Source organism: Syngnathus leptorhynchus, chromosome 15 (assembly GCF_054491065.1).
Source record: "Syngnathus leptorhynchus isolate UIUO chromosome 15, UIUO_Slep, whole genome shotgun sequence".
Classification (NCBI taxonomy): Eukaryota; Metazoa; Chordata; class Actinopteri; order Syngnathiformes; family Syngnathidae; genus Syngnathus; species Syngnathus leptorhynchus.
The window spans coordinates 9214835-9239309 of record NC_141209.1 but is presented as its reverse complement, the minus strand read 5'-3'; the positions used below and the strand labels follow the sequence as shown (position 1 = coordinate 9239309).

At 47.7% G+C, this 24475-nt stretch overlaps 4 protein-coding genes across 12 annotated transcripts in view; 2 read left to right on the top strand and 2 right to left on the bottom strand.

The window, feature by feature from the left end:
• Positions 1 to 304: 304 nt before the first annotated feature.
• cfd (complement factor D (adipsin)) lies at positions 305 to 2940 on the top strand. Of its 2 annotated transcripts, none has more exons than XM_085932715.1 (6): positions 305 to 491; positions 1378 to 1527; positions 1600 to 1756; positions 1991 to 2132; positions 2195 to 2485; positions 2672 to 2940. In XM_085932715.1, the coding sequence occupies exons 2-6, from the start codon at positions 1467 to 1469 to the stop codon at positions 2855 to 2857; spliced, it is 837 nt and encodes a 278-aa protein (XP_085788841.1). In that variant the 5' UTR covers positions 305 to 491; positions 1378 to 1466; the 3' UTR covers positions 2858 to 2940. The 2 variants fall into 2 exon arrangements, with proteins under 2 accessions (XP_085788841.1, XP_085788840.1); XM_085932714.1 differs by lacking the exon at positions 305 to 491 and adding an exon at positions 612 to 817.
• Positions 2941 to 2955: 15 nt separating this feature from the next.
• LOC147045580 (uncharacterized) lies at positions 2956 to 4947 on the bottom strand. The gene is made up of 3 exons (XM_085932712.1): positions 4898 to 4947; positions 4006 to 4827; positions 2956 to 3744 (listed from the first exon to the last, which is right to left on the bottom strand). The coding sequence occupies exons 1-3, from the start codon at positions 4905 to 4907 to the stop codon at positions 3035 to 3037; spliced, it is 1542 nt and encodes a 513-aa protein (XP_085788838.1). The 5' UTR covers positions 4908 to 4947; the 3' UTR covers positions 2956 to 3034.
• Positions 4948 to 11446: 6499 nt separating this feature from the next.
• Positions 11447 to 19162, bottom strand: ky (kyphoscoliosis peptidase). 4 transcript variants are annotated; one of them, XM_085932615.1, is made up of 7 exons: positions 16231 to 19162; positions 15961 to 16075; positions 15776 to 15893; positions 15039 to 15076; positions 14885 to 14960; positions 14578 to 14768; positions 11447 to 14506 (listed from the first exon to the last, which is right to left on the bottom strand). In XM_085932615.1, exons 1-7 carry the CDS (start codon positions 16870 to 16872, stop codon positions 13170 to 13172), a joined length of 2517 nt encoding a protein of 838 aa, XP_085788741.1. In that variant the 5' UTR covers positions 16873 to 19162; the 3' UTR covers positions 11447 to 13169. The 4 variants fall into 4 exon arrangements, with proteins under 4 accessions (XP_085788741.1, XP_085788742.1, XP_085788743.1 ...); XM_085932616.1 differs by having other exon boundaries at positions 14885 to 15076; positions 16231 to 16781; positions 17536 to 19162; XM_085932617.1 differs by having other exon boundaries at positions 14885 to 15076; positions 16231 to 16701; positions 17536 to 19162.
• Positions 19163 to 19543: 381 nt separating this feature from the next.
• The window catches only part of slc4a11 (solute carrier family 4 member 11), a 29272-nt gene continuing 24340 nt past the window's right edge, over positions 19544 to 24475 (top strand). For all 5 annotated transcript variants that reach the window (XR_015068359.1, XM_085932391.1, XM_085932394.1 and 2 more), the window contains exon 1: positions 19544 to 19741. Coding sequence is in view for 4 of the 5 variants with exons in the window: in XM_085932391.1 (XP_085788517.1) it covers positions 19702 to 19741 (40 nt within the window). In the remaining variant the exon portion in view is untranslated. The remainder of the gene's footprint in view (positions 19742 to 24475) is intronic.

Below are 24475 nucleotides of genomic sequence, written 5' to 3'. Positions count from 1 at the left end.
TTAAAGAAATAAAATAAAATAAACCCTTTCTAAAAATGGAAGTTGACTGACGCAGACGTGTGTTCTTCATGATTTTATTGAAAACATTAAGCTGGTACTGTCTGCTGTATGGCATCGGTGTCCACTTTCCACTCAAGACGTGCGCGCTCCCGCGGCATGGGATACAGATTTCTACTTTGGAACAACACCTGAAAGCCGAGATTCTTGCTGCCTGCTTGTGGCGAAAACTCACTGATGCAACATGACATTGTCAGTTTTGTATAATTGCACATTTCCTTGAGAAAAGAGAAGACGTCACTTTCAGTGTCTATTTGAGTTTTTTTTTTTTTTTTTTATCAAAGTTTTGCAAAATACTTTGCCGTGATGTCACTAAAGTTTGCAGCACAGTGACGCCGCGTTGCCCGGACGCATCCGCCGAGCTGCTGTCAGCAGCACCTGCTCTTTTTGTCATGTACCTGGTGCCGCCACCTGAGGGCCAATCACAGCTCACGGTGAGACCGCGCCTTATACGCTTACCTGATTGCGCGCGTGCGTGTGTGCGCGCGTTCGTGCGTGAGTGTGTGCGTGTGTGTGTGTGTGTGTGTGTGTGTGTGTGCGTGCGTGTGCGTGCGTGTGTGTGTGGTTACCACTGTCTGACTCGTCTGAACATGACATGGGACGGTGGAATCGACAGAAAAACAGCGAGAAGAAGAGAGAGCCTGCAATGAAGCCATCGGGCGTTAAGCACTTCTAATAGCGACTTGATGCTAGACCACACACGTTGAACACACGCACACGCGCGTACAAAATGAAAACAACATCATTTGTCAATGCTCAGGTCTGTTAGTTGATTTTTTTATCTGTCAGTTGAATTAAATGCTGTTTTTTCACATGTTGTTCTTATTCCAGCCCACAGAGGGCAGTCTAATGTTATGTAAGATTTGTGGGACTTCCAAAGGCTCAAATTTACTTAAAGCACTGGCAACAAAAGTGAGCAGCCCCAAAGTGTCAATATTTGGAGCTATCTCTCATCCTGTGCTGCTTGAAAACTCCCACTTGAGGAAGCCCTGAGATGTTCAACTGGCTTTGGGCCCGAAGATATGCTGGGACAGTCCGTACTGTTACACTTCTTTTGCTACTCTGTGGACATGGTCACATCTCTTAGTGCTCCTCGACTTCCTGTCCAGAAAAACTAAATTGTCTGTTTCTTGGGTCTTGAAGTACTTCATGGTTGGCTGATAGTGACATGGAACGTCTGCCAAATGTGAGGGACGACGACAATTGGCCAAAGTTTCTTGTCAAAACGCGGAAATAAATTTTTTGCCATTCTGTTGGTTACGTGATTCTCGAGTTGAGTTATGGCTTGCTTCCTGTTTTTCTCTTTGTATTCCCGGAAAGGGACAAGAGGAGGAGAACAAACTCCCCCGTCCTCCCAGAAAGCCTCTAAAACATCCCAGCTGTGAACATTTGTAAGTTGAAGCTCCACCATGCTGGGCAACAAGACGCTGGCGACTGCGGGGATCTTTTTGGTGGGGCTCTTCTCGCTCGGTGAGTCGACCAAGGTGCAGATGGACGTGTCGTTCTTTGGACGTTGGGCTGACGTGTGTTCTCTGCATTCAGGGGAGTGCATCATCGGGGGCAGGGAGGCAGCGGCCCACTCTCGGCCTTACATGGCGTCCATCCAAGTGGCTGAGGGAGACGGGATGAAGCACGAATGCGGAGGCTTCGCTGTGGCCGACCAGTGGGTGATGACGGCTGTGCACTGTCTGCCCACAGGGTGAGACTCTGCAGCTTCTTTAAAGTTGAAAAGAACCCACGAGATCGGCTGCCAATATTTCCAGTAATATCACAATACCGACGTTTAGAAATGGGCATAGTCAAAGAAAAATGGAGGACTTTATGAATTGTATTTATTTCTTCATAAAATAATTCTTTGATTAATTTATCCATTTATTTATTTTATTTAATTTTAAATTTTTATTTTGGGATTGCTGGATCCTCATCTGAACAGGGCCAACGGCAGAAAGGTTGTCCTAGGCGTTCACTCCCTGAGTCAAGCTGAGGACACCAAACAGACGTTTGAGATCCTGGAGCTCCACAATCACCCTCAGTTCAACCCGGATAACTACGACAACGACATCGCTCTCATCAAAGTAAGCCCGCCTTCTGGAAAATCCCCTCTCATGATGGTCCAACCGAGTTTTTTTTACCCTAGCTGGACCGCCCGTTCAACGCTTCTGAGGCGGTCAAGTCGGTGGCCTTCCTGCGAGCCGGCGGCATCAACCCTGGCACGGACGCCGAGGTGGATACAGCCGGTTGGGGCTCCCTGGATAACCTGGGCTCCAGACCTGACACGCTGCAGGAGGCGCTCATCCAGGTGGTGAGCTCCACCCGCTGCCAACGGAGCGACTACTTTGGCAGAAAGTTCACTGCCAACATGATATGCGCTCACAAGCTGTGCCCGGACCCTTGTGACCAGCCGCACAAGATGAAGGACTCCTGTGACGTGAGTGGACGGACAAACTGGATTAAGATAAAAATCGGCTCTCGTGCTTGGAATTCCTCATTTTCACGGTTTATGACAGTTGCTTGACAAGTCATTGTTTGAAAACAAAGAGCCCAACTTAACCCCCGCCTCCCAAAAAAGTCCAACCTCTTCACTTTTGAATTGATTTTTGCCACATGTTTTTAGGGAGACTCCGGTGGTCCTCTGCTCTACAACGGCGTAGTGGTCGGCATCACGTCCAACGGTGGCAAAAAGTGCGGCCAGATCAGAAAACCGGGCATCTACACTATCATCTCGCACTACAGTGAGTGGATTGATGGCATCATGCGCCTTGGGCCGACACCTGACCCTGCAATACTAACGCTCACGTAATTAGCAGCACTTGATGTTTTCACGTTGTCTCGTCGTTGCAGCACGAGCAGAAGAGAAAATGCAGCAATTAAATGTCAATGACACAAAAGACTCTCAAATTGTCTCGTCCATGCCAGTCTTGTTTGTTAACAGTTACATCTAACACATATCGAATCAAATCCACAAAATGGCTACAACTTAATCTATGAGCAGGAAGTTGTCCTCCCAGGCTGCTTCCTCGCTGCCCGCCATGACTTTCTTCCTGTCCCGGAGCTCCTGTGCTGAGAACCTCTTGATGACGTGTCCCTGTCCTCCGTGGGCTGCCGCTAGCTTGTCTATGCCCACCATCAGCTCTCTCACCTGGGGGTAACTCAGAGCGTCGTGGGGACCGGCGAGACTGAGCTCGTAGTAGCGGCTCCCGCAGCGTCGGAGCAGCTCGCGGAGTGCCGCGTGGGCCCCCGCCACGTAGTGGTGGACCCTCTGAGAGCGCTTGGGCTGCTGCTGATCCATGTGGACGAACAGCACAATTGCATGTTCCGAGGCGTCCCTGCCAAAGACCTTGTGCAGGTGTGCCAGCATCAGGCTTTCGCACTGGGTGAAGCGGCCCACCTGGAGCACCAGGAGGTAGACGTGAGGCCCTGGGAGCGCCAGAGCCAAGCAGTCCTTCACCATCCCCAGATTCTCAACGCCGTCCTCGTCCCACAGCTCAGGGGTGTCCACAAGAACCAGCCTCCTGCCTGGCCAACGGATTTCCCGCCAGGCACACGCCAGGGTGGGCTGGGTGGTCTCGCGGTCTGATCTGGAATCGGGGTAGCGGTTACCCGCTTGCGCCGAGATGATGTTGAGGGCCGACGTCTTACCGCTGCCCGACAAGCCCAGCAGCACAACGGACAGCTTGCTCGGGTCGTCTACAAACAAAATCAAGATGTTTTATTGTTGTTCATTCCTGTGCGATTGTGTTAGTTTGTCTACTTGTTTAATTTGCCATAACTTGCCACATAACTTGCAGCAGAACATTCTCAACAAGATGTAATGCGCATGACTACCACCTAGAGGACTGAAGTGGACTAGTAGGTAATATTGAAAAACAATTCCGCTTTGGGTTCCTGTTTTTGTCGTTATTTAGCAAGGCAAGAAAATGAGTCGTATCTTCTTGGATTAGTTCCTACCGTCATCGGGCTTGTTGTGGAGTTGCAAGGTGGCCTGGTGGCTGATCACAGCCTCTTCCAGGCTCTCCTTCTTGGCCTCGTAGCGCCTCCTCTCAGTCGCCTCCTGACGCCTTTCCTCGGCGTGTTTGGCCCTAAGCTCCTTGACCTCCTTGACTCTGCGCTCCTCCCGCTGCGCCGACACCTGCCCGCAGGCCTTGGCTTTTTCCCCAGCCTCGTGCACTTTCTGTCTCAGCATCTGGGTGGCCGTGTCCTCGGTGCTCCTGCGCTTGACTTCATCCAGCATGGCCCGGGTGTAGCCGCTGCCGCTGCCGTTCTCGGCCAGCAAGTAGTTCACCATGCTGACCAGGGCGCCGACTTTCTCCCTGGCCGCCGACGCGGTGAGGCGGCAGTAGCGTCCGTCGCAGGTGTTTATCAGCTCCAGTAGGGCGTCGTCCAGCATGTCCACTGTCTTCCCGTCTTCCAAAGAGACCACTACCAGGTACTTGATGGCTTCAGCTCCAAAATGAATATGAAGGAGCTTCACCAGGCGCATTTCCCCCGCTGTGTAAAGTCCACCCCGAATCAAGAGCAGGAAGGCGTCGATCCCGTCTGCGCAAGACTCGAAGTGTCCGCTCACGGCCCGGCCGATGACCTCATCTGTGGCGTCTTGCGGGATGTTGGCACGGTGCAGACTGACCACGCAGTTGTCCAGAACCAATTCAAAGCAGAACTGTTTGGATCCCTGTGAGGTCAACTCTTTGTCCACCGCGCTCTCCCTGAGCAGGGACACCAGAGAGGACCACTCATCGTCTGTGGAGAGGACCACCATGGCTCGCTTGGCATCTGCAAGAAGACCAAAACATCTGACAAACAATAAAACAGATAATGTTCATCACTAAGAATTGACCCTTACTGTAAGTCATGATTCTCGCAGCTTTCAGATGCTTGTTGTCTGTCCGAAAAAACCAGAGCGACTGGACTGGATCCACCGGCTCCGCAACAACTTGCTGAATGTCTTCAAGACGTGACCCCCACCGCCCCCCCTCCCATCAAGGAAGTGCATTCTTGCTTCAAGTGGAACGTAACACAGCAGATAGCGATCAAATGTACATTTTTCCGGATTCTTACATGCAGCAACTTGGCACAAAAATGGGGTCATACTACTCATAGTCTTCACAATCATTCCATATCTGACAGGGACGTGTGGTCAGAGGAGGCAAGGGAGGCTACACCTCCCCTGCCATCATTAAAAGGGGAAAAACAAATTCAATTGTTTTTATTATAAAGTCATTTTCCTTTTAATCTCAATAATTTGGGTATCATTTTGAACCAAAATCGCTGAATTTTTATAGTTCTTTTAAAACCGGACGATTCGCTCGGAGGAGCCAACGTCCTGTCTTGCCTCCTCTGAGAATTGCGTAATCACACGGCTGCCTATGTTGACAAGCTATGCAGTTAGATGGAACTGCTCTCTGTCTTTATGTCGCTCTTTAAGCGTTCAAACACTGTGCCACTGGCTATATTAATTAATTTCCGTAGTTAAACTGGTGTATCGCATTTCCGGCAGTAAGTCGGATTCGTTCCCAGTGAGGGTTGGACTCCGCCAAGGCTGCCCTTTGTCACCGATTCTGTTGATAATTTTTATGGACAGAATTTCTAGGCGCAGCCGAGGCGTTGAGGGGGTCCGGTTTGGGGACCTCAGCATCGCGTCACTGCTTTTTGCAGATGACGTGGTGCTGTTGGCTTCTTCAGTCCGTGATCTCCAGCTCTCACTGGAGCTGTTCGCAGCCGAGTGTGAAGCGGTCGGGATGAGGGTCAGCACCTCCAAATCCAAGTCCATGGTCCTCGGTCGGAAAAGGGTGGAATGCCCTCTCCGGATCGGGGATGAGATCCTGCCCCAGGTGGAGGAGTTCAAGTATCTTGGGGTCTTGTTCACGAATGAGGGCAGGATGGAGCGCGAGATCGACAGGCGGATCGGTGCAGCGTCGGCAATAATGCGGACTCTGTACCGGTCCGTCGTGGTGAAGAAAGAGCTGAGCCAAATGGCAAAGCTCTCGATTTACCGGGCGATCTACGCTCCTACCCTCACCTATGGTCACGAGCTATGGGTCGTGACCGAAAGAACGAGATCCAGGATACAAGCGGCCGAAATGAGTTTCCTCCGCAGGGTGTCCGGGCTCTCCCTTAGAGATAGGGTGAGAAGCTCGGTCATCCGGGAGAGACTCGGAGTAGAGCCGCTGCTCCTTCACGTTGAGAGGAGCCAGATGAGGTGGCTCGGGCATCTCATCAGGATGCCTCCTGGACTATGTCTCTCGGCTGGCCTGGGAACGCCTTGGGATCCCCCGGGATGAGCTGGATGAAGTGGCTGGGGAGAGGGAGGTCTGGGAGTCCCTCCTAAAGCTGCTGCCCCCGTGACCCGACCCCGGATAAGCGGAAGAAGATGGATGGATGGATGGAAACTGGTGTATATAATATCTTGTGTTTTTCGTCATCTGTCTGTAACGTCATGGTTCTTTAGATCAGGGGTAGGCAGTTCCGGTCCTCGAGGGCCGGTGTCCTGCATGTTTTCTAGGTCTCTAGGATTGCTATCCAGCTTCTACAGACCTTGCTAATTATCTGACCATTTGAATCAGATGTGTTGCAACAGGGTGAGATAGAAAACATGCAGGACACCGGCCCACGAGGACCGGAATTGCCTACCCCTGCTTTAGATGAACAAAAGTGCTTTGAAAAGAGGCTACGAAAAAAGGTTCTCCAGCCTTATGGCAGGGGGTGAGGTGCTAGTGATCCCGGGATGCTTCATGCGCCTACCTGTAGAATAAGAGATCTCCAGTTCAAATTTACAATGAACAACTGAGGAGCAGTCGTCCATTTGTTTCATTTGACATTCGTTTTTTTTCTTCCGTTTTTACATTTCGTTTTACAATGGAGGAATACATATCCAAACGATTTTCAATTATGTATTTTTGGTCGAAGCAGGAGGTCATCAGTAAAGAAAGACCAACTCCAGAGTTAAAAAGGTTTGATTTGGACAACGGAACTTTGGAGCAAACTGAGTGGTACGCACGATCGAAAACAAGTTTTTGATTTCATGTACTTTATTGAGTGTTTTTATGTGTGAAGACTGCTAAGATTTTAATTAATGTAATTAATTAATTGTAATTATTAATTAATTAATGAGCTCTTAATTAAAATAGTTCAAATTAAATAAAAGGTCACATTAGAGTAGCGTTCCCCAACCTTTTTTGTGACACGGTTAGGTGCCGGACAATTTTTACCGGGGTCGACGTCAGTCCCTCCCCAGTCATGAACCTCATCGCACGTCACTGATATCTAATGGTCTTTCTGCACTTTGGCAAGTTTCTGCAGAATTTTTTCCTGCGCACTTTTTTCCGACCACTTGGCAGCGCTCTTCCCCTGAGCGTGGGCTCGAGCAAACGGGGCAACTAGACAAGGTGAGGTTTGACTGACGACATCGTGCACTTTTTTTGTGCTGACCTTGCGTGAGTGTGGGTGCGTGTGTGTGCGTGCGTGCGCGTGCATGCGTACGAAAGGTTGTTAGCGTCATTAGCGGGCTGTCAAGAAGCCACAAGGAGACGCAGAAAAAAAAAGAAAAAGTGGGACACTGGGCCACTTCCTGGTTCGACTCAACAAGGAGTAGGAAAGGTGGGAAAACACATTGTGCTGGACGCTTGATCTGCTAGATAGTAAAAGTTCGCACAAGTAATATTCGTTACATTTATATAGCGAATGCTTATGCTTAAGTGGCTAATTATTATGTTTAAATTTTTAATAATTGATATGAGGTAATTTGTTCGTTGATTTATTGTGAATAATAAAACAACAACGTAAATGAGAAAAAAACGAAAAATATATATTTTAGTATTTTTTTTTATCTCTTGTAACGACTGCAAGAAACAGCCGTGAATTGGATACGAAAACAAATGAGCTTGCCAAAACACGATTCCCTGCATCTGTCGGACTGAAGGACGGGGCCAAATTTTGGTCATGAGTTGTGGTGGCTTTTCAGCAGGAGATCACGTGACGCTTTTATAGCTATTGCAAGTCAAGGCGGCTCAGCCTTACATTTAATCTGCCGCTCTTTGTGTCCTACGCGTGCCGGCTTTATACGGAGCTGGACTGAGCCGCACATGGCGCGCCACTCCGCTTAAAACTCTTTCTGCGGCACCGATGCGGCGCTGCGTCGTTGATGTCAGCGCATGATTTTTTTTCCCCGGGAATTTGTGAATCACATGCAATACACGAGCTGACTATTTAAGGCGTGGGACGCCTATACGTTGCGCCGTGGTCATTGGACCGCCAGGCGTGATGTTAATTGGCTGGACCCGCCTGTCACATTGCCCACCGAATCCACGAGAGCCAGTTGTGTGAGTGTAGCGACCCCACCACCACCACAACCACTCGCCGCCATCCTCAGCCAAGCTTATCAGTCAGTCATGATCCATTTTTTTGTGATGGATGCAGACAGTTCATTACACGAGGACAGGCAAGATAAATGCCTTTCAAATGACCGATACGGCTAATGGATGGAGGGGCCCACTAATGCCCCAACTGGCATTCCTGTTCTGCAGTTGATCAGTTTTGGAATCGGAATTCAGGGATGCTGACGTCACCGGCAAAAATGTCTGATAGCAAGCCAGCGAGCACCACATGCGCACGACGTCTTTTTAATTTGTGATTGGAGCGAGGCTGCTTTCATGAGTGATTTGCTTGTGTTCGGAGATTTCAGCCCCTCAAGACTGTTTCATTTAGGAGCATGAAATTCACTCACGATGTCTCTCATGAGGAGACGTCTACAAAAAGTCTCTAAACTTTGTCCAAATTTGCTCTTGGCATGGTGTTCACCGGGGCAGCAGCGGAGCAAAAGCATCCCTTCATGCCAAGCATACTACCCCTCCTACATTTTCAGTCGCCTCTAAAATGTCCTCCATTAGTATCATGATGACACTGTCCCAATGAGCCACCTTTATGTTCTCCTGTAAATTCCACATTACGGCTCACCGCTTTACGACTTGGTGTCCTTTGCGTCACGCCATGGTCTTGTCATGGCACTTGCATATACGCAACTGCCTCCCCTAACCTGTAAACCCCCAACCTCGTAACTCTGAAGCCAACCTCGTAACTCTTGCATTCTGATTCCTACACCGGTGGTGCGCAAACTATGGCACGTGGGCAATTTGCAACACGCCATCCTTTTTCTGCGGCCCGGGGCACGTACTAAAATTGACATTTTAGATGCTGCCACCGATCCAAACATAGTCTCTCCCAACCAAAATTACAGACTTCTTGTGTCTTTTCAAGCATGGCTTCTTCCGAATTTATTATGAGTCATGATAGACATTCCTACCAAAACGTCATGTTGCTGAGTGAAACTGGCTAACTCTATTCTCAGGATAGACATGCCTGGCAAATTATATGGGGTGAAGAGAAAGCTAGCTTTTGGGCCTGAGTATTTTGTTCAATTGTACAGGCTGCTAGCAAAACAAAATGTCTCCTTCAAACCAAGATGGCAGACAACGTGTGCCCCATCGTAGAGTTTTTTTTCTGGTCTGGTGATAGACATGTCTAGCAAATGTCATGTTTGCTGAAACGAACTGCTCATGCTGGTCTCTTCAAGTACTTATTTACTCAGGAACGAGGCCAGCGAGGACATTTGAGAATGCTTAAATATGGAGATTAACTACTAAAAAGTTCAGGCTTGTGCCAGAATATAATCTTGGGAGAAGAGAGAAGGGGAGGGGAAGGGACGGGGGAGCCTGCTCTGAGCATTGAGGCATGAAGACTGTCTGGAACAGGCCCAGACGGGAAGGCGATCCCCGTGTGCTACATGGCAACTGGTGTGTGCGGCCAAGAGCTTGTTACCGGGCTACGAGCGGGCAGCTGCCGAGAGAACACGAGATGCCCGGCGGGCTTTGCAGGAGTCGGTGCGCCACCTCTGACAATTACACACAATTCAATTAAAGACGTGCACCCTCTTGGATTTCACACACCCCAAAAAACATTGCCCTCGAACCTTTGCAAAATTGTGCTGCGGCTCGGCTAGGCTAGATGCTGACATGTGACTTTTGTTTCAGGTGCAACGGACGCTTCTGCTCCAGTTCCGGTTCCTCTGTCTCGCCCAGCATCGCATAACCTTCAGCCGGCCCCTGGAGAAGCCTCTCTTTGTTGACCGGTGTAAAGGTAAAGTGAGGAGAACGACCCCCCTCCCTCTCCCCTTTTTATTTCCCGTCATACGCGTGACAGAAGCTTCAGCTCTGAGCTGGCAGCACGTGCTGCGGTTACATAATGCCGCCGTCCCCTCCAAACATGAGCACGCCCGCCGTGCCAGAGCCCACATTGCGAGCGCGGCATGCCAAGCTTCTGCTTTGGCGCTAGCAATTCGACATTTGTGCTTTTTGAGCGCCACGTGTCGTCACCCTGACATCACGCATACGGACGAGCCTGCGAACGTCTTGGCAAATACTTTCAAGAACACCTGGAGGCAAAATGCGTAACATTTTGTCAATTTTTTTGTTCAAATCAAGGTGAGCTTTGATTCTTTATCGCCTTGGCTGTTGCGGAAATTTCCACCGCCGCTCTTGGGCGGCTGAGGCTGATTGGTCGATGTCACGTAGCAAATGAATGTCTCTATTTGCGGTGGTGCAAGCGTGCCGGGCTTTCTCAAGAATTATCGTCACCCAATCTGCCTCGGCACCTGTCTGCTCGGGCCCTATGTAAACAACAAACGTTATTTTAGGGGTCTCGCCACCAAACTAATGAAAGGACAATTAAGCGAGTCGCGGGTTGGGTCCACAAGTGCACCGCAACAGCTGAGCATGGTGTTACGTGTCCGGCACAATCTCCTCCCTACATCACCGTGCTTTCAGGTTTTTTTTTTTCTACTCATGGTTACCAGGAAGAACATGTTAGTGTCCCCCCCCTTAAAAAAATCATCAAGGTACCACTTAACAAGCGTCTGGCTACACAGTCTGTTAAATTATTTTCCTGGTTGTCAGCGTCGTGACTTCCTTCCAGAGGGAAGCAAAATAATAAAAGAGCTTTCTCCAGGTCGACAGGGCAAAAGTGATAAAAGCTACTCTCCCGACCCATCCCCCCCGGTCCCGCATGTCCGGATTTATATAATCCACACCACTGCGCCATCTCCACTTTGAGCAACGGGGCTGTGTTTGTGTCTTTTCCAATAACAGAATGCTGAGAATAGCACACGGCACAGCAACCAAGTCAGGAGAAGTGACTTTTCCCAAACTTAAAAGCGCTACAGAGAATCAACAATATGATTACAGTTTGGATATGAGCGCATTTCTGGCGCCGTCTCAACAAAGAAGTCTATTTTTGGAAGGTTCCACACGTACAGCACACGGCCTGTTTTTTTTTAGACGCATTAAGGAAAAGAAACAGTACAGCAAAAAAAATTTACTTTATTCAACTTCAATTTGACATCCGTCCACGAGAGACGCATTGTCGATTTTGGAGTAAATTAAAGGATTTGACGAATCAGAAAAATACAAAACAGTACAAGTGCAGTTATACCCGCTTTTCTTTATCGTGCACAATTTGTACTAATTACTTTTAATCCCACCGAGCCTCTTGAAAGGACGCTGGGAAAAAAGGGCAAATGGCCTTTGTCTTTCAGATTGCCGGCAAACGGGATTACAGTCGTACAGGATTATGTATAAACGGCATCCTTTTGTGTGCAAGAAGGCGAACGAATGGACGGCGCGCCAGCTGTTGTTCCACCTCGCGCAACAGTTGTCTCTCCCGCCGTATCAATGACGTAATCCCGCTGCGGATTTAGCAATTGGCAAAGCACCAAAGGCTAATTGGCCCAAAGAAGCCCTTCAAAGGTCGAGGGAGGGATTAAATGCGACAGCCAAGAAATGAGAAAGCGGAAACCGCATACAAGCCTAAAAAAAGGTTCTTGAATCAGCCGGAAAAAAAAAAAAATATATATTTTTTTAAAAGATAGTAAAAAAAAACCCAACCTATTTTAAATGAATGTGTCAATTGGACTCATGTTGTAAAACAAATTTCATTGTTTTATTTGTTTTGATTTCTAGCGATACAATATAAAAAAAATTCTCAACCCACTGAAGTTCATGCAAATAGGATTTCAAATGTAAGATAAGTTACTGTTAAAATCTACTCATGCATGCGTTTACGAAATACAAATAGTGAAATTGAAAAAAACCCAAAAAGGTTTGTTGTAGACGTCCCGCTCTGGTCCCAAAATGAGATGCTAGGTAACTAGTGCTCTTCTGTCTTGGTTCAGAAATGAATAATACATTTAAAAAAATCTGTTTTGATTCAACTTTTTGAAGCAATATGATGCACTGCACTTGATTTGAGGATTAACTGATCACTCATTCATACTCACTGTGGTGTACACATAGAATATATAAAAGTATTGGTCAACCTAATTCCAACAGAACTAAAGCAAAGAACAATACCGATGAAAACAACCCATTCTGAGAACTAATTAAAACTAGCAAAATTTAAAACCAAAACGCAATTAGAAATAACAAGCATACAAATTATAAAAGCATTTCAAAGGTTCATGAAATGCATCCTGACCTTCAATGTGGCCCAACTGTTTGATTTTGTGTCACTTAGTAGTGATAAAGAGCGAGAGCGGCCCCAAAATTGCCAAGAACGCCGCTGATGCGGCCCCGCGTGCGCAGCTTTTACGGCTCCTGTTTCCTCGTGCGTGTGTATTGTTGCCAGGCAGATGGAGCGGTCCGCATGGCGAGCCCCTGACATCAGCTTTCCCTGCTGCCACTGCCGAGCTGCCTGTTTCTCCCCCGGCGACTTAAGGCAAGGCCCACGCGTGCGCGCATCTCAACACCCTCGCCGACCCCCACTTGAAATATCAACCAAGTGTTTCTGTGAATATCCACCGCCGCCATTGGGCCATTGTGTTGGTTTATTTGCGGAGCACCTTGACAGGCCAGTGTAAACACTCGTCACTCTCGCTGGGTTGAGTGAACAGCCGAGCGGACACAGGCCTCACGGGACGTTGGCCACACCTGATATGGGCTAAGGCAAAAGGAATTCTTTTGATCGGGATTTCACCTTAAGATGGCTCTCAAGGATATCAAATGCTCAAATGGCTTTCAAAGCTTGAATTGTCTTACGTGAGGACAAAGAGCAAGACCTTAAGCTGGATCTCAAGGTACACACCCAAACGTCGGCTTTTTGATGTCGAAGGTCATCAAAACGGCCATTTCTCCAGAATCTCTCAAGTTGGCAGCTAGTTTGAGCTCCGCCGCAGCCTCCCCGCTGAACACCTCGCCTTCCCACACCCGGCTCTTGTTGGCTTTCAGATCCGTCCGCCCGTCACCAACCACGCACACCCGCTGCGCCCCCGGGACCCTCACCCGGAAGCGGACCCAGGAGGCGGCGTCCAGCAGTCCGGCGCGGGGCTCAAACAGCACGCAGCCTTTGCTCCAGGCGGCGTAGACGCGAGGGAAAGGCAGGCGCGCTTGGGCGCAGCTGTTCCTCAGCACAAAGTCACACATGGGGTTAAAGTCTCCGTCGGGGGCGGTCCTGGCGTACAAGCCCAGCCGGTACGTGCCGGCGCCCGGCAGGCCCACGCTCACCGTCACCTTGCTGTCAGTGTGCGTGCAGAAAAGGTGGCGCGCCAGCGGGAAGGCCGAGGTTTTGTCCTCGTCGGCCTGGTTGAGCGTGGTGTGCAACTCTAGGTCTTGCTGGTTGTGGAAGGTGATGTTGCATTTGCCCTGTGGCGTGCTCACCAGCGCCGCCGCGTGGCTGAATTTAGACAAGCCCGCCTGCGAGGTGCGGGTTCCCGGCCCGCACGTTGAGCCCAGGTTGGGCGGGAACAGCTCGTCTTGGCCAGCCGCATTCACCTGGCAGTGCAGCAGGAAGTTGGCGGCGTTCTGGAACTTGACATCCGTCTTCTCGTAGTCGCGCACAAAGACAGAGAGGCGGTAGAAGCCACGTGACGGGCAGAGGACGTGGCAAGTCAGAAGCTCCGCTTGGATCTGCGGCGCTAAGCAACGCTTTGTCACCGAAGCCTCCAGGTCCGGGTGGACCAGTTCGCAGAGCATCATGAGCGAGCGTGACGTCCTCAATGCTAACTTGAAGTGGCCATCCTCCACCTCGGCCACCTCGCTGCCCAGATTGCTACCCATCACTCCCAAGGACCCGGCCGTTGGCTGCAGCCCCCACGACAGATACGGGTTCTCCGGGATCTCCTCGGTGGCCCTGGGTCGCGGGCACTCCACGGTGAAGGAGCACACCCAACTCAGGGGGGTGGTGGCGCTCTCGGGCCTGGCGTACAGCCTCAGCTGGTAGGTGCCGCTAGCGGGCGGCAGCAGCTGAAGGTTCATGTTGCGTTGGGACACCCTGAGGAGGCCGAAGGACGAGTGGCCGCTCTCCTTGTGTTCCGGTGTGCCCGAGTGGAGGAGGTCCTGCTGCGGCGTGATCTCGTATGTGAAGGTCACAGGCCGCGAGAAGCTCATAGAAATGTTGGCCTCGCCTTCATCTGAGAAGAAGAGAATCAGAGGAGTTAAGTCCTGCTCCTTAAATCATTCAGTTCTCTCACGACAGACCGACCGGTGATGAGGTGGCAGTGATGAGGCTGAAGGAGCCGGAGCCCAATGTCAAAGAAGGCTGAGGTCTTGAAGACTCGCTTCTCAAAGTCCTCCAGGGTGACGGGCACATCCAGAAGCTGCCATCGCTCTTCGTCCGGAAAGTGCGACTCAATAAACTCCTCCGGGTCCGTCAGGAAATAGAAATCGTCAAACCTTGAGAGGGCGACGGACAAAGACAGCTGCTGCGTTTTGGGACTCTGGGATGATTTTTTAGTCGCTAAAGCGAGCAAGCGAGGCGGGGGAATAACACTCGGGTTCCTGTCTCGGACCTTTTGACGAAGCTCTCGTGTTCCATGTCCACCCGTCCGGCTCCCCAGCAGGCGTCCATTAGGAACCACTGTCCACCTAAGAGGACGGCGTTCCATAGGTGATCCGATTTCACGTTCCGGAGGCTCTGCCCCTGGCGGTAGCCAATGCCCTTACTGTGGCCCGCCACCTCTTGGCACTCGATGCCCACCAACCTGTCAAAATAAGACGGGCATGGGGCCCCTTGTCTTAAATTACGTCCTTTTTCTGAGCACGTCCATCAGGGCGGAAAATGAAGACCCAGAGGGATTAAGGGCAAAATGCCACTCTATTGTCAGCCAATTGAAAAAGTCAATGATGTGAATATGACTCTGTCCAGCATGCCGCCGCTTGTGATTCAAATCTTAAAATTTGGCATTCAGAGTGAAGAAAAGCAACATTTTCTTCTTTTGTATGACTATCAGTCGAATCATTTGTACCTATTATCACTGTGTGGTAGAACATTCAATAGTTCTGCTTGTCACTGTCATGTGACAGTCATCTGACCGCAGTGAGCAAAACAGTTTAGCTGTGTAAAGATTAAAGCATAGCGAGAACTACAAAAAAAGTCTTTTCGGTACCACAAAAAACCCTGAAGTCTTTTTGGGTCCTACAAAAAACCCTCACGTCTTCTTGAGTACTACATAAAACCTTGAAGTCCTTTGGGTACTACAAAAAGCTCTGAAGTCCTTTGGGGTAGTACAAAAACCCTGAAGTATTTTTGGGTACTACAAAAAAAACCCTGAAGTCTTTGTTGGTACTACGAAAAACTCTGAAGTATTTTTGGGTAATACAAAAAACCCTGAAGTCTCTTTGACTATGAGAGTATTTTGGCTCGGTTTGAAGGTTTTTCTAAGGCCACAGGAAGTCCGTACCTGCACATTTCCAGACAGAGGCTGGCGTAGCCGCAGCAAACGCCGCGACCAGTCGCGATCACTTCCTCCGGTGAGCACAGCTTCTCCGATCGTCCCAGGTAGCCGCCAATGTCGTACTCTGTAGACGGGGACGCTTTAGTGTTCCGGATGCCAAAAAAGCTGACACGAGTTGGGGTAATCCTCACCGATGTTATAACAAAGCCAAACCCAGATGGCACGGATCTTCTCCAAGTCGCTCTTGGCAATGCTGGCAATGTTCTGGACAATGGTCGCCACGTCACAAACGTCGTTTTTTTTAAGCTGTAACGCAAACACCAACAAAAGCGTTTCCAGGGTTCTTCACAAGTCACTGGCAGGTTTTTGTCCGAATTCTCTTTGAACAAGCAATCGTCACTGTCATTTACTTGTCTTGATCCAGTGCTTCTTGGTAGCTGGCGTCTATTTGATTTTCTTACCTCTGCACCCGCCCTGATGACATGCGAATCCAGCCGGTGGAAGATGTTGGAGTTGGCAAAGAGATCTTTGCGCGTCTTCCTCCTTCCCAATGGAGCCGCGGCTGTGCGCCTCAGTGTGACTTGTGCTTTGGGTTTGAGGTCGCTCTGTGGCTCCTCCGCCCTCACGGCGCTCTTCTTCACCACCGCGATGTTCCTGGAGGCGCTCTCAGACGACAGCTGCCTCTTGGCCGTCGGACGCTGGTCCTCGGCCTCGGCCTTGGCCGCCAGCTTTTCAAAGATGCTACGGCGGGAAAGGACAGCGCTCTGTGGGGCTTGGACCTCCATTGTGGGGGTTTTGGAAGCTGGGTTGGCGCAGGCTGCCAAAATCTCCACAAATGCAACTGCGCTCGGCCTGCTTAAAAGGGGATTTTCCGTAAGCCTGCCGAGCTCCGGGGCCTTCACCTGGATGCATCCCGTCTGGCTCTCGTCATTCTGCCGGCCAGAGGGAGAGAAGGGGAAGGAGAATTTCTGGATTCCGACATCTGCCGACATTATGCGCAAATCATAACGGCCTAGAGGGAGAAAGTGTAGAAAAACACAACACAAGGTCGTCGTTCTCACAGTCAAGACCGACTGTCGCTCTGTATATTCCAGATGACGCATTGTCTGCACGACAGTGATGAATTGGCAATTAAAGCATTTCTATTCGTGACTGTTAATGATGGCCAAGGTTGGAGTCATTAGTCTTTGTCAAAATTTACAGCAGATTATTTCCACTTTACAACTTCCTGCTGTACTTGTAGCGTTTTGAAACGCAAAACAAAAAATGGTGATCTTGCACAGCAGAAAGAGATTTTCAATTTTTCAGACCTTTTTCAATCACAAAGTAGGCAAACACTCGGATAATATATGTTTAAATATTAAAGAAGCAAGATGCTATGTTGTTAGCATTAAATTTAGCATTAGCAAACAAAGCAGAAAGGTTATCTTGGTTTGTTTTTGACAGTCTGCAACAGTTTGTAAACCCATCAAGGGTAACAATTCAGTCTGAAAAGTTGTTTTTCATCATTAGCCTTGGACTTACTGTCGCTTGTAGCCAACTCATGCAGTTGGAATTTATTTTAATCAAGCAAGTCGCATTTGCCTGGCTTTGACACGTATCGTTTTGAAATATCAAACTTCTCAGATCCACAGACCAAAGCCAGTCAAAGAATTTCTAATCGGACCAAACACTCCTGAAGCAGATTTGAATTTGAAGACTTAGGGGTGGAAGCCGTCCTGTTGCAGTCTGTCCCGTAAACGTACGGCGGCGCGGCGTGTACTCACCCCGAGCCAATTTGAAGTGCCTGCTGTGAGTTTGCCCGAGAGTGCGGCATGGAGTTGTTTCCCCGTCTAGTCAGTGGGCGGCAGTTGGCGGGGGGCACAGTTTATATAGCCTGCCAGGACCGGGCCCCAGAATAACAGGCCTAAAAATACGTCAAAGAAGCAGCCAATCGTGGTTGAGACGTATGTATGTGTGTGTGCGTGGCTGTGTGTGTGTGGCATCCGATAATGGGTCCGTCGGTGTTAAACACATCAACAACTCTCAATAAGGATAACGACCCGAAAAGAAACTTGAAGCTTTAACAATTCTTGACGGACAGTCAAAATGCTAACAGACATGACCCGCTAAGTGGCCGCCGAAAAAAGCACTGGGTTATTTGCACCCCTGTGTTTTTCACCAAGGAGACCACTCACCAACTGCAGTTGTTTTTTTTCTTTTTCTTTTTTTTTTTTTTACACTTCTTTGAAAAATAATTGGGGATGATTATTTTCTGATAGACATTTCAGGATGAAGTTAAAATGCACCTTTACTGAAGCTACCCACCACACAAACACTTGATGGAATTTGTTTATGCAGAACAATTGAGCACATACCCCTCAGTCGCTAATGCACAAATACACAATAAAAACACTCGCAAGAAGTCAATCAGATGGTTTGAATGAATGAAACTCGGCCGTATACCGCTGTAGTTGCTGTCAAAGAACTACAGTGATGTGATACATCACAACTGTTCTAAACGATGTCCAGGAGATGCTAAGTTTAGCCTTGGTTTTACACTATTAATAAAGACAATAATTATAAAACGTAGGACATTAATCGCATTTTTGGGCTAACATAAGGATTTTCTGTATATTTTGAAATGAAATTGTCCAAACGCTATGAATAGCAAAGGTTGTAAATCATTTGCAATTGTAAAATTAAACGTCACTGGCTGCCGCCATAAAATGTTATCAGGCGGACACGACGCGACGCAGATTGACGGAATTGCGCCTGTTCTTCTTGTTGCTAGGTGGAATTTGCGGAGTGTAAACATCTGTTCCGCTAGCCCCCATAAAAAGATGATCGTTGCGCCTGTAAAATCGGTGTTGCTGAACAGACAAGAATAATGTCCAGGTCATTTGTTTGTTTCTGGCATTTTAAAATATTCACTCAAGTGAAAAAGATTCATTCTCCTTGTTGACACCACTAAAGTCGTTAAAGCCAGCAACCCAATTGGAATCTTTTTCCTTCCCTCACCCAAAGAAAATCAATGAGAATCAATCAGGAATCGGACAGGTGGGCTGAATTCTTATCAATTCCTATTTGCACGTAAACCGCAAAGGCTTTTGAAGAAGCGCGAGAAGTCGCTGGCGGTTTGTGAGGAGAAAATGAAGGCATTCTGCCTCGAGCGAGAGATTTAGTCCGAATGGCCGTTGAGACGCTTCCAGCTGCGAACTCCTGTGATCTCGCGTATACCTGCTGGCCCCATCTTCTTCAAACACCCTGATGAGGATGAGGATGCTCTGTTGTCTTCAGGCACCAGAATGGAAAGAAAAAGACATTGGAGCTATTGTGTGTGGGTTGTCACGGCGACGGCAAAATGAGGACATTGAAGATGAAGCGTGGCGTCACATGCCATCATGTGACTGACGAGACCAGTTCCAGCCGACAGTCAGGTGACTCCAGCTCTTCAAAACCTCTCTGGCAAACGTCTAACACCACCCAGTTATTTCATGTTTTTTTTTATTAAGTAGTTTTACATTGTAGACTCACCCCAAACGACACACTTATGAAATTATAAAAAAATATTATTAATTAAATAATTAATTATTAAATAATAATAATAATTATTAAAAAATAAACAAATGAACGTAGTCTTGCTCTAAATGCAATTTAGTTGTAGTCTTTTGTTTCATTAACAAACTTTCCTAACTTAAACAATAAGGTTTTCGTCTGATATCACATTGAGCTCCAATCGCCCAAGTGAGACGTCCCGCAGATCGTGTCGCCTGCGCGTGCACGGTGGCCCCTGCCACGCGCTCTACAGCCTGCACAAGCACACTTGGCAGGCGGCCGCATTGGGTTTTTTTGTTCGTTTTTTTTTTTCCTTGGGGGTGGTTTTCAACTTTTGGCAATGTTTATCTGCTCATTTTCACTTCTGGGGAGAGGGACGCCACCGTGACGCCACAATGAAGCCCGCGACGATGGATGATGGTGGCCCGACACCAGGTAAGAACGTTTTTCTTTTAACCTGGATTTCAAAGTATTTCCTCTGGGCTGACTTCAGTTCTGTTGGCAGTTTATTCTGTTTGACCCGAGAGGGAGCCCACGTCATGATCAATCAGGTGTGACCTGACATCTGAACAGTGTTGCAAATGTTACTTTAAAAAAATAATTAGTTATAGTTACTCACTACTCAATCCAAAAAGTAACTGTGTTAGTAACTGAATTACTTTATAGTATAAGTAACTAATTACCAGAGAAAGTAACTATTTGCGTGACTGTAAAAAAAAGTTGCTATATGTCAAAGAATTTGGATTTATCTGAGCAGTTTTCACAAGTCAGTTGAAATGAGTGGAACAGATAGATGTTTATCCGATTGGTTACCATGAAACAGGTCTCTTTGCCTTAGCCAATCATAATCGCTTATCTCGTTAACGCACCCAGTGTCCACTTTGTGCGTGGATTAGCCAAGGTTGCGTCAGGATTACGCAGTTGATTCAATCAATTCATAGCAATGCATCACATTTAACGTTCAGTAACGATAACGGCGTTATAACGACGGTAACAGAAATTAGTTAGATTACCACGTTACGGAAAAAGTAACGACGTTACCTACATTTTAAACGCCGTTATTCCAAACACTACATCTGAATGTATGTAAATTATTTCTTGTGTGTGAGAGTTGTTCTTAAAAATTTTGATTCACTAAATGAGAGGAATTTTTTCTTTGACTTGACCTTCAAACTTGACCTTTTGGCACCTTTGTGTGCACTTAGTGTCGCGTTGTTGTTTTTGCGAAAGCCTGGCTGCCGGTGCCTTTTCTTTGCCATTTGGATGACACATGCGTCCCAAGCAGCAAACGTGTTGTTTGGTTCCGGCGGGAGTTGAAAGAGCTTCCATCTCTGGTTTTGCTAACGCTGCCGCGGGAATGTCAGCGTGTTAGCGCACGCCTGGATGAACGCTACGCTAGTTATGGAAGTGAATTACTTTGAAAGCTTTACTTGATCGGCAAATGTGGATTTTGCCGTTCTTTTCAGTCGTGCCGTGTTTCGTCCTATTTTTGCTCGGCAAACAAACACAACAACGCGGCTAGCGATATTATGCTTTTAGCCATATCTGGAATTCATTTGAAATGAAATGGAAGGGCTGTATGACTATGGCCAAAATAATATTCACGATTCTTTTCGCATCACTATTTTTCATTTCATCTTGGCAAAATCTTTTGTATTGTTATTGCACTACCCTACAATCAGGTTAATTGCGGGAAAACTGGGATAAATATTCAATAAGTGTTTTCCACAAAATAATAAAAAAAAAATATTTTCAAAAATATTTAAAAAAAAAAAAAAAGGAGTTGGGTGAATAGCAGACACGTCATTCTTTTATCATGTTCAGGAAGGATGCAAACATTTCCCAAGTGTGTGTGTATGTGCGTGTTGGTCTTGCCGTTTTAAGTGGCTGCAGGCTCCAGCAGGGGTCAGTGTGCGCGTGTGCATGCTGCGTGTCCTCTGGAGAGTTGATGATGACGATTTTTGAAGATCATGTTAACCAGTAGCATGTGTTGTCAAGTTTGTCTTTGTTGACGTGGAAGTAGATTGTAAAAGCGAGACGACACGCTTCCTCGATGTGTGCGTATGGGTGCTTCTGTACAATAGGAGGTCATAGGTTGCGTGTGTGGCCAGGAAGACACAAAAAAGACAGCAGGCGTCCACAAACTCTAAAACAGTCCCAAACTTCATAACTTGAAGAATGAAAATCAACTCGGCAATTAAATTTGAGAAATTCCTTTTTTTAGATTAGCAAATGTGTTGTGTCGTGTACTTGTGTTGTTTTGTGGTGTTGTGTGCTTTTTTTTTTAATGCATTCTTTTAATGACAATTGTATTGATGTAATGCTTTGTCTTGAAATGATTGAATGGATTGTTTTGAAATTTGCAATCCAATCTAATCCGCGAGAACACGATGATATTTCCATTGTTATTTTACGATTAATATTCATCGTGATCCGCCCGCACACACACACACACACACACACACACACACACACACACACACACGATGATGTAGTGTGTGCGGGCAGCTGCGTAACAAGTGCCAGCTGCTCCCCTCATCCCCATCTTCCTCCTTTTCCTCCTCATCATCTTCATCCTGGTGATGGTTCCAAGGTGTCACTCAAACACACCCATTTGCAGTCCACGCACACACACGCACGCGCACACACTCTGCTAATGAAGGTTGTTCCCCGGATTCCCCTTTTCCCTTCTTTTTCCACTCTGATTGATGACTGTGGCCCGCCATTTTACCGGCACGCTACGGCGGCGGCACGTCGGTCGGGTCGCTCGGAATTTGCGACGGCGTTGGCATCCTAATGAGCGGTCTCCGCGCACATGTGGCGCAAGGGCAGAAAGGACGAATGGACTGCAGACCGATTTCAAGCGGTGAACAGCTCCATCTTGACTTAGCTTGAAACACAATTTCATCGGATGCCACGTCTGATCTTTGAAATCAGTTGAAATATCATCACTCCCTTCCAGCAACCCCCAACAAGATATTTTTGGGGTGGCTTTACTTTTTTTTTTTTTTTTATCTGCCAGGTCTTTTCAAATTTTGAACTTGACAGATTTTCCACCAAATATTGCAATCGGCCACCAAATGAACAGCGAAAGTATCGCAACTCTTCTTTCAGCAGAAAGAAAAATCTGCTTTCTTGTTTTTTTGTTGCTCCGTAATGAGCAGTAGGACAGCGCAGAAAAAATGTCAATGTTTCTTTCCACTGTGGAATCTGTCTGCAACGTGTGCATTTTCTAGCCCCTCCCCCTTTTTCCCATTGGTATGTTTTTCTTTATTTAAAATAGCATTTTTTTATTTCTATGATATTCTTTGTTGAAGTGGAGCGAAGCTAGCATAGTAAGAATTACAATTATCAGAAGGCAGGGAAAAAGGGGTGCGCCAAGTCTGAAGGTGTGTTTTTGGGGGTGCGCTAACTCTGACAGGATGTTGAATAAGTTATATTCCATTTATGGGGGAAGAGATTTTTTTTAACTGTTTTTTTTCTTTCTATTTTTTTCTCATGTACTCCAGTAGGGTATTTTCTTGGCGTGCCGGTGGTGCATTTTGTTTGTTTTGGTCCTAATGTGGGTCACAGGGCTTCTCCGGAGACGTGCACCTTATTGCTTTCTAGCGACACGGGTGATTCATCACAGCGGCTAACGCACTCGCCATGAGCCTCCGGCGTCCTCCGTGCTTCCCGCTGCCGACCACTTGCCGTTGGCGACTCTCCCGAGCGAAGCGATATCAGCGCGGCCCGGCACAGGATATGAAGGCGGTGCGCGCGCTGCCGTCGTGATCAAAGTGGATTGGCAGGCTGAACTTGTGTGTGGCGCATTAGCGGTCATCTGATGTTGATGTCTGCAGATGAAAAAAAGCCACTCGTTTGTTGATTCGATAAAATCTTCTTTTTTCGCCCCCTCCTACTTTGTCCAACTAACCAATCAACCCGCCTCACCCAAACGACTCATCTCTCTCAGGCAACCAACCCAAAAAAACAGAACTCTTTACAGTTTTGACCTTTGACCTTGGCTCTTTAATGAAGCCCACAGTTTAACTAAAAATAGATATTTTTGAAGACGTGATTGACTTGACAGCAGATTGAGGCTGAGCGGTCACTTCCATTGTCCAAAGTGCAACATGAGACCCACTTGAAAGCTTAGAAGTCATCTCCAGCAGCTTCCCGCTTGTTGAGCAACAGCGAGGGTCGACACTTGAACGCAGCAGGTCCTGGCAGGTCATGTAACGACCTCAACCTGACTGCGCCGACCCAAAAGGCTTTCATTTTGCTGTGGACGACAGCACTTATTGTGAGAGCGCTTGCTGCCGCCTCCTCGTCCGTCATTTAGCTCCAAATGGTGACTTATTCTCAAGAAGTTTGGCGGAATCATGTTAGCTGCAATGCTAACGACCTTGACCCCCATCAAAATAAGTCAGACTTTGGTTTCATTCATTTAAAAATCGGTCTTTAAAAAAATTATCACTTATTTTCCTCACTCAACAACATGACGTGAGTTTAATAGCCCCCACCTCCCTTTTTGTTTTTAGCGGGAGTGCACTCACACAGAAGCGCCCAGTGTGTGATTTGATCTCTTTTCAAATGTTTGCTTAACACATTTCAATAGCAATAACCATGGTGTAAAGAGCAGGCCAAAGGTGCGCTCGCAGGTGGCACATGGAGCTGACACGTTCCGACACGCGGCTAGCTAACGCTAACGCACTCACGCATGGGCCCCCCTGGCACCAAACGGTCCAAAATGCAAAGCAGGGCCGGCGGACGTTTTCTATATACAGACGGATGCAAATGAGCGAGCAACCTTTGGCAAGCAAGCAGCCGCATCCAGCATTAGGTCAAATAAATATTCTCCCTTTTCTGATGTTCTGTGTTTACTTTAGTAAAGGATGAACAACACTTTTGCCAATTTTCTGATGGAGCAAATCGGTAACTGAAAAAACACTTTTCTGCACTGTTATTATTTGGGTTATTTGCTTATTACTTATTTGTTGCTCTTGTCTGTTCGTTTTTACTCTTTGTGCTGTTTGATGTGCGTGTTGTGTACTGTCTAGTCACCGTGGGACGGTGGGAAACGTAATTTCGATCTCTTTGTGTGCCTGGCATGTGAAGAAATTGACAATAAAGCGGACTTTGACTTTATTTGAAATGAGATGCAGTTTTTCAATGGAGAAGTGGAAA

Excerpts from the sequence above, each read along its gene's own strand:
- LOC147045580 (XM_085932712.1), bottom strand. Across the intron at positions 3,745-4,005 it reads CCACAACAAGCCCGATGACG|ACGACCCGAGCAAGCTGTCC; the intron begins GTAGGAACTAAT and ends TTTTGTTTGTAG.
- cfd (XM_085932715.1), top strand. The coding sequence starts at position 1,467 with ATGCTGGGCAACAAGACGCTGGCGACTGCGGGGATCTTTTTGGTGGGG. Across the intron at positions 1,757-1,990 it reads GTGCACTGTCTGCCCACAGG|GGCCAACGGCAGAAAGGTTG; the intron begins GTGAGACTCTGC and ends TCATCTGAACAG. Across the intron at positions 2,133-2,194 it reads ACGACATCGCTCTCATCAAA|CTGGACCGCCCGTTCAACGC; the intron begins GTAAGCCCGCCT and ends TTTTTACCCTAG.
- ky (XM_085932614.1), bottom strand. The coding sequence starts at position 16,872 with ATGCGTCATCTGGAATATACAGAGCGACAGTCGGTCTTGACTGTGAGA. Across the intron at positions 16,076-16,230 it reads TCATCAGGGCGGGTGCAGAG|CTTAAAAAAAACGACGTTTG; the intron begins GTAAGAAAATCA and ends TTTGCGTTACAG. Across the intron at positions 15,077-15,775 it reads CTCTGTCTGGAAATGTGCAG|GTTGGTGGGCATCGAGTGCC; the intron begins GTACGGACTTCC and ends TTATTTTGACAG.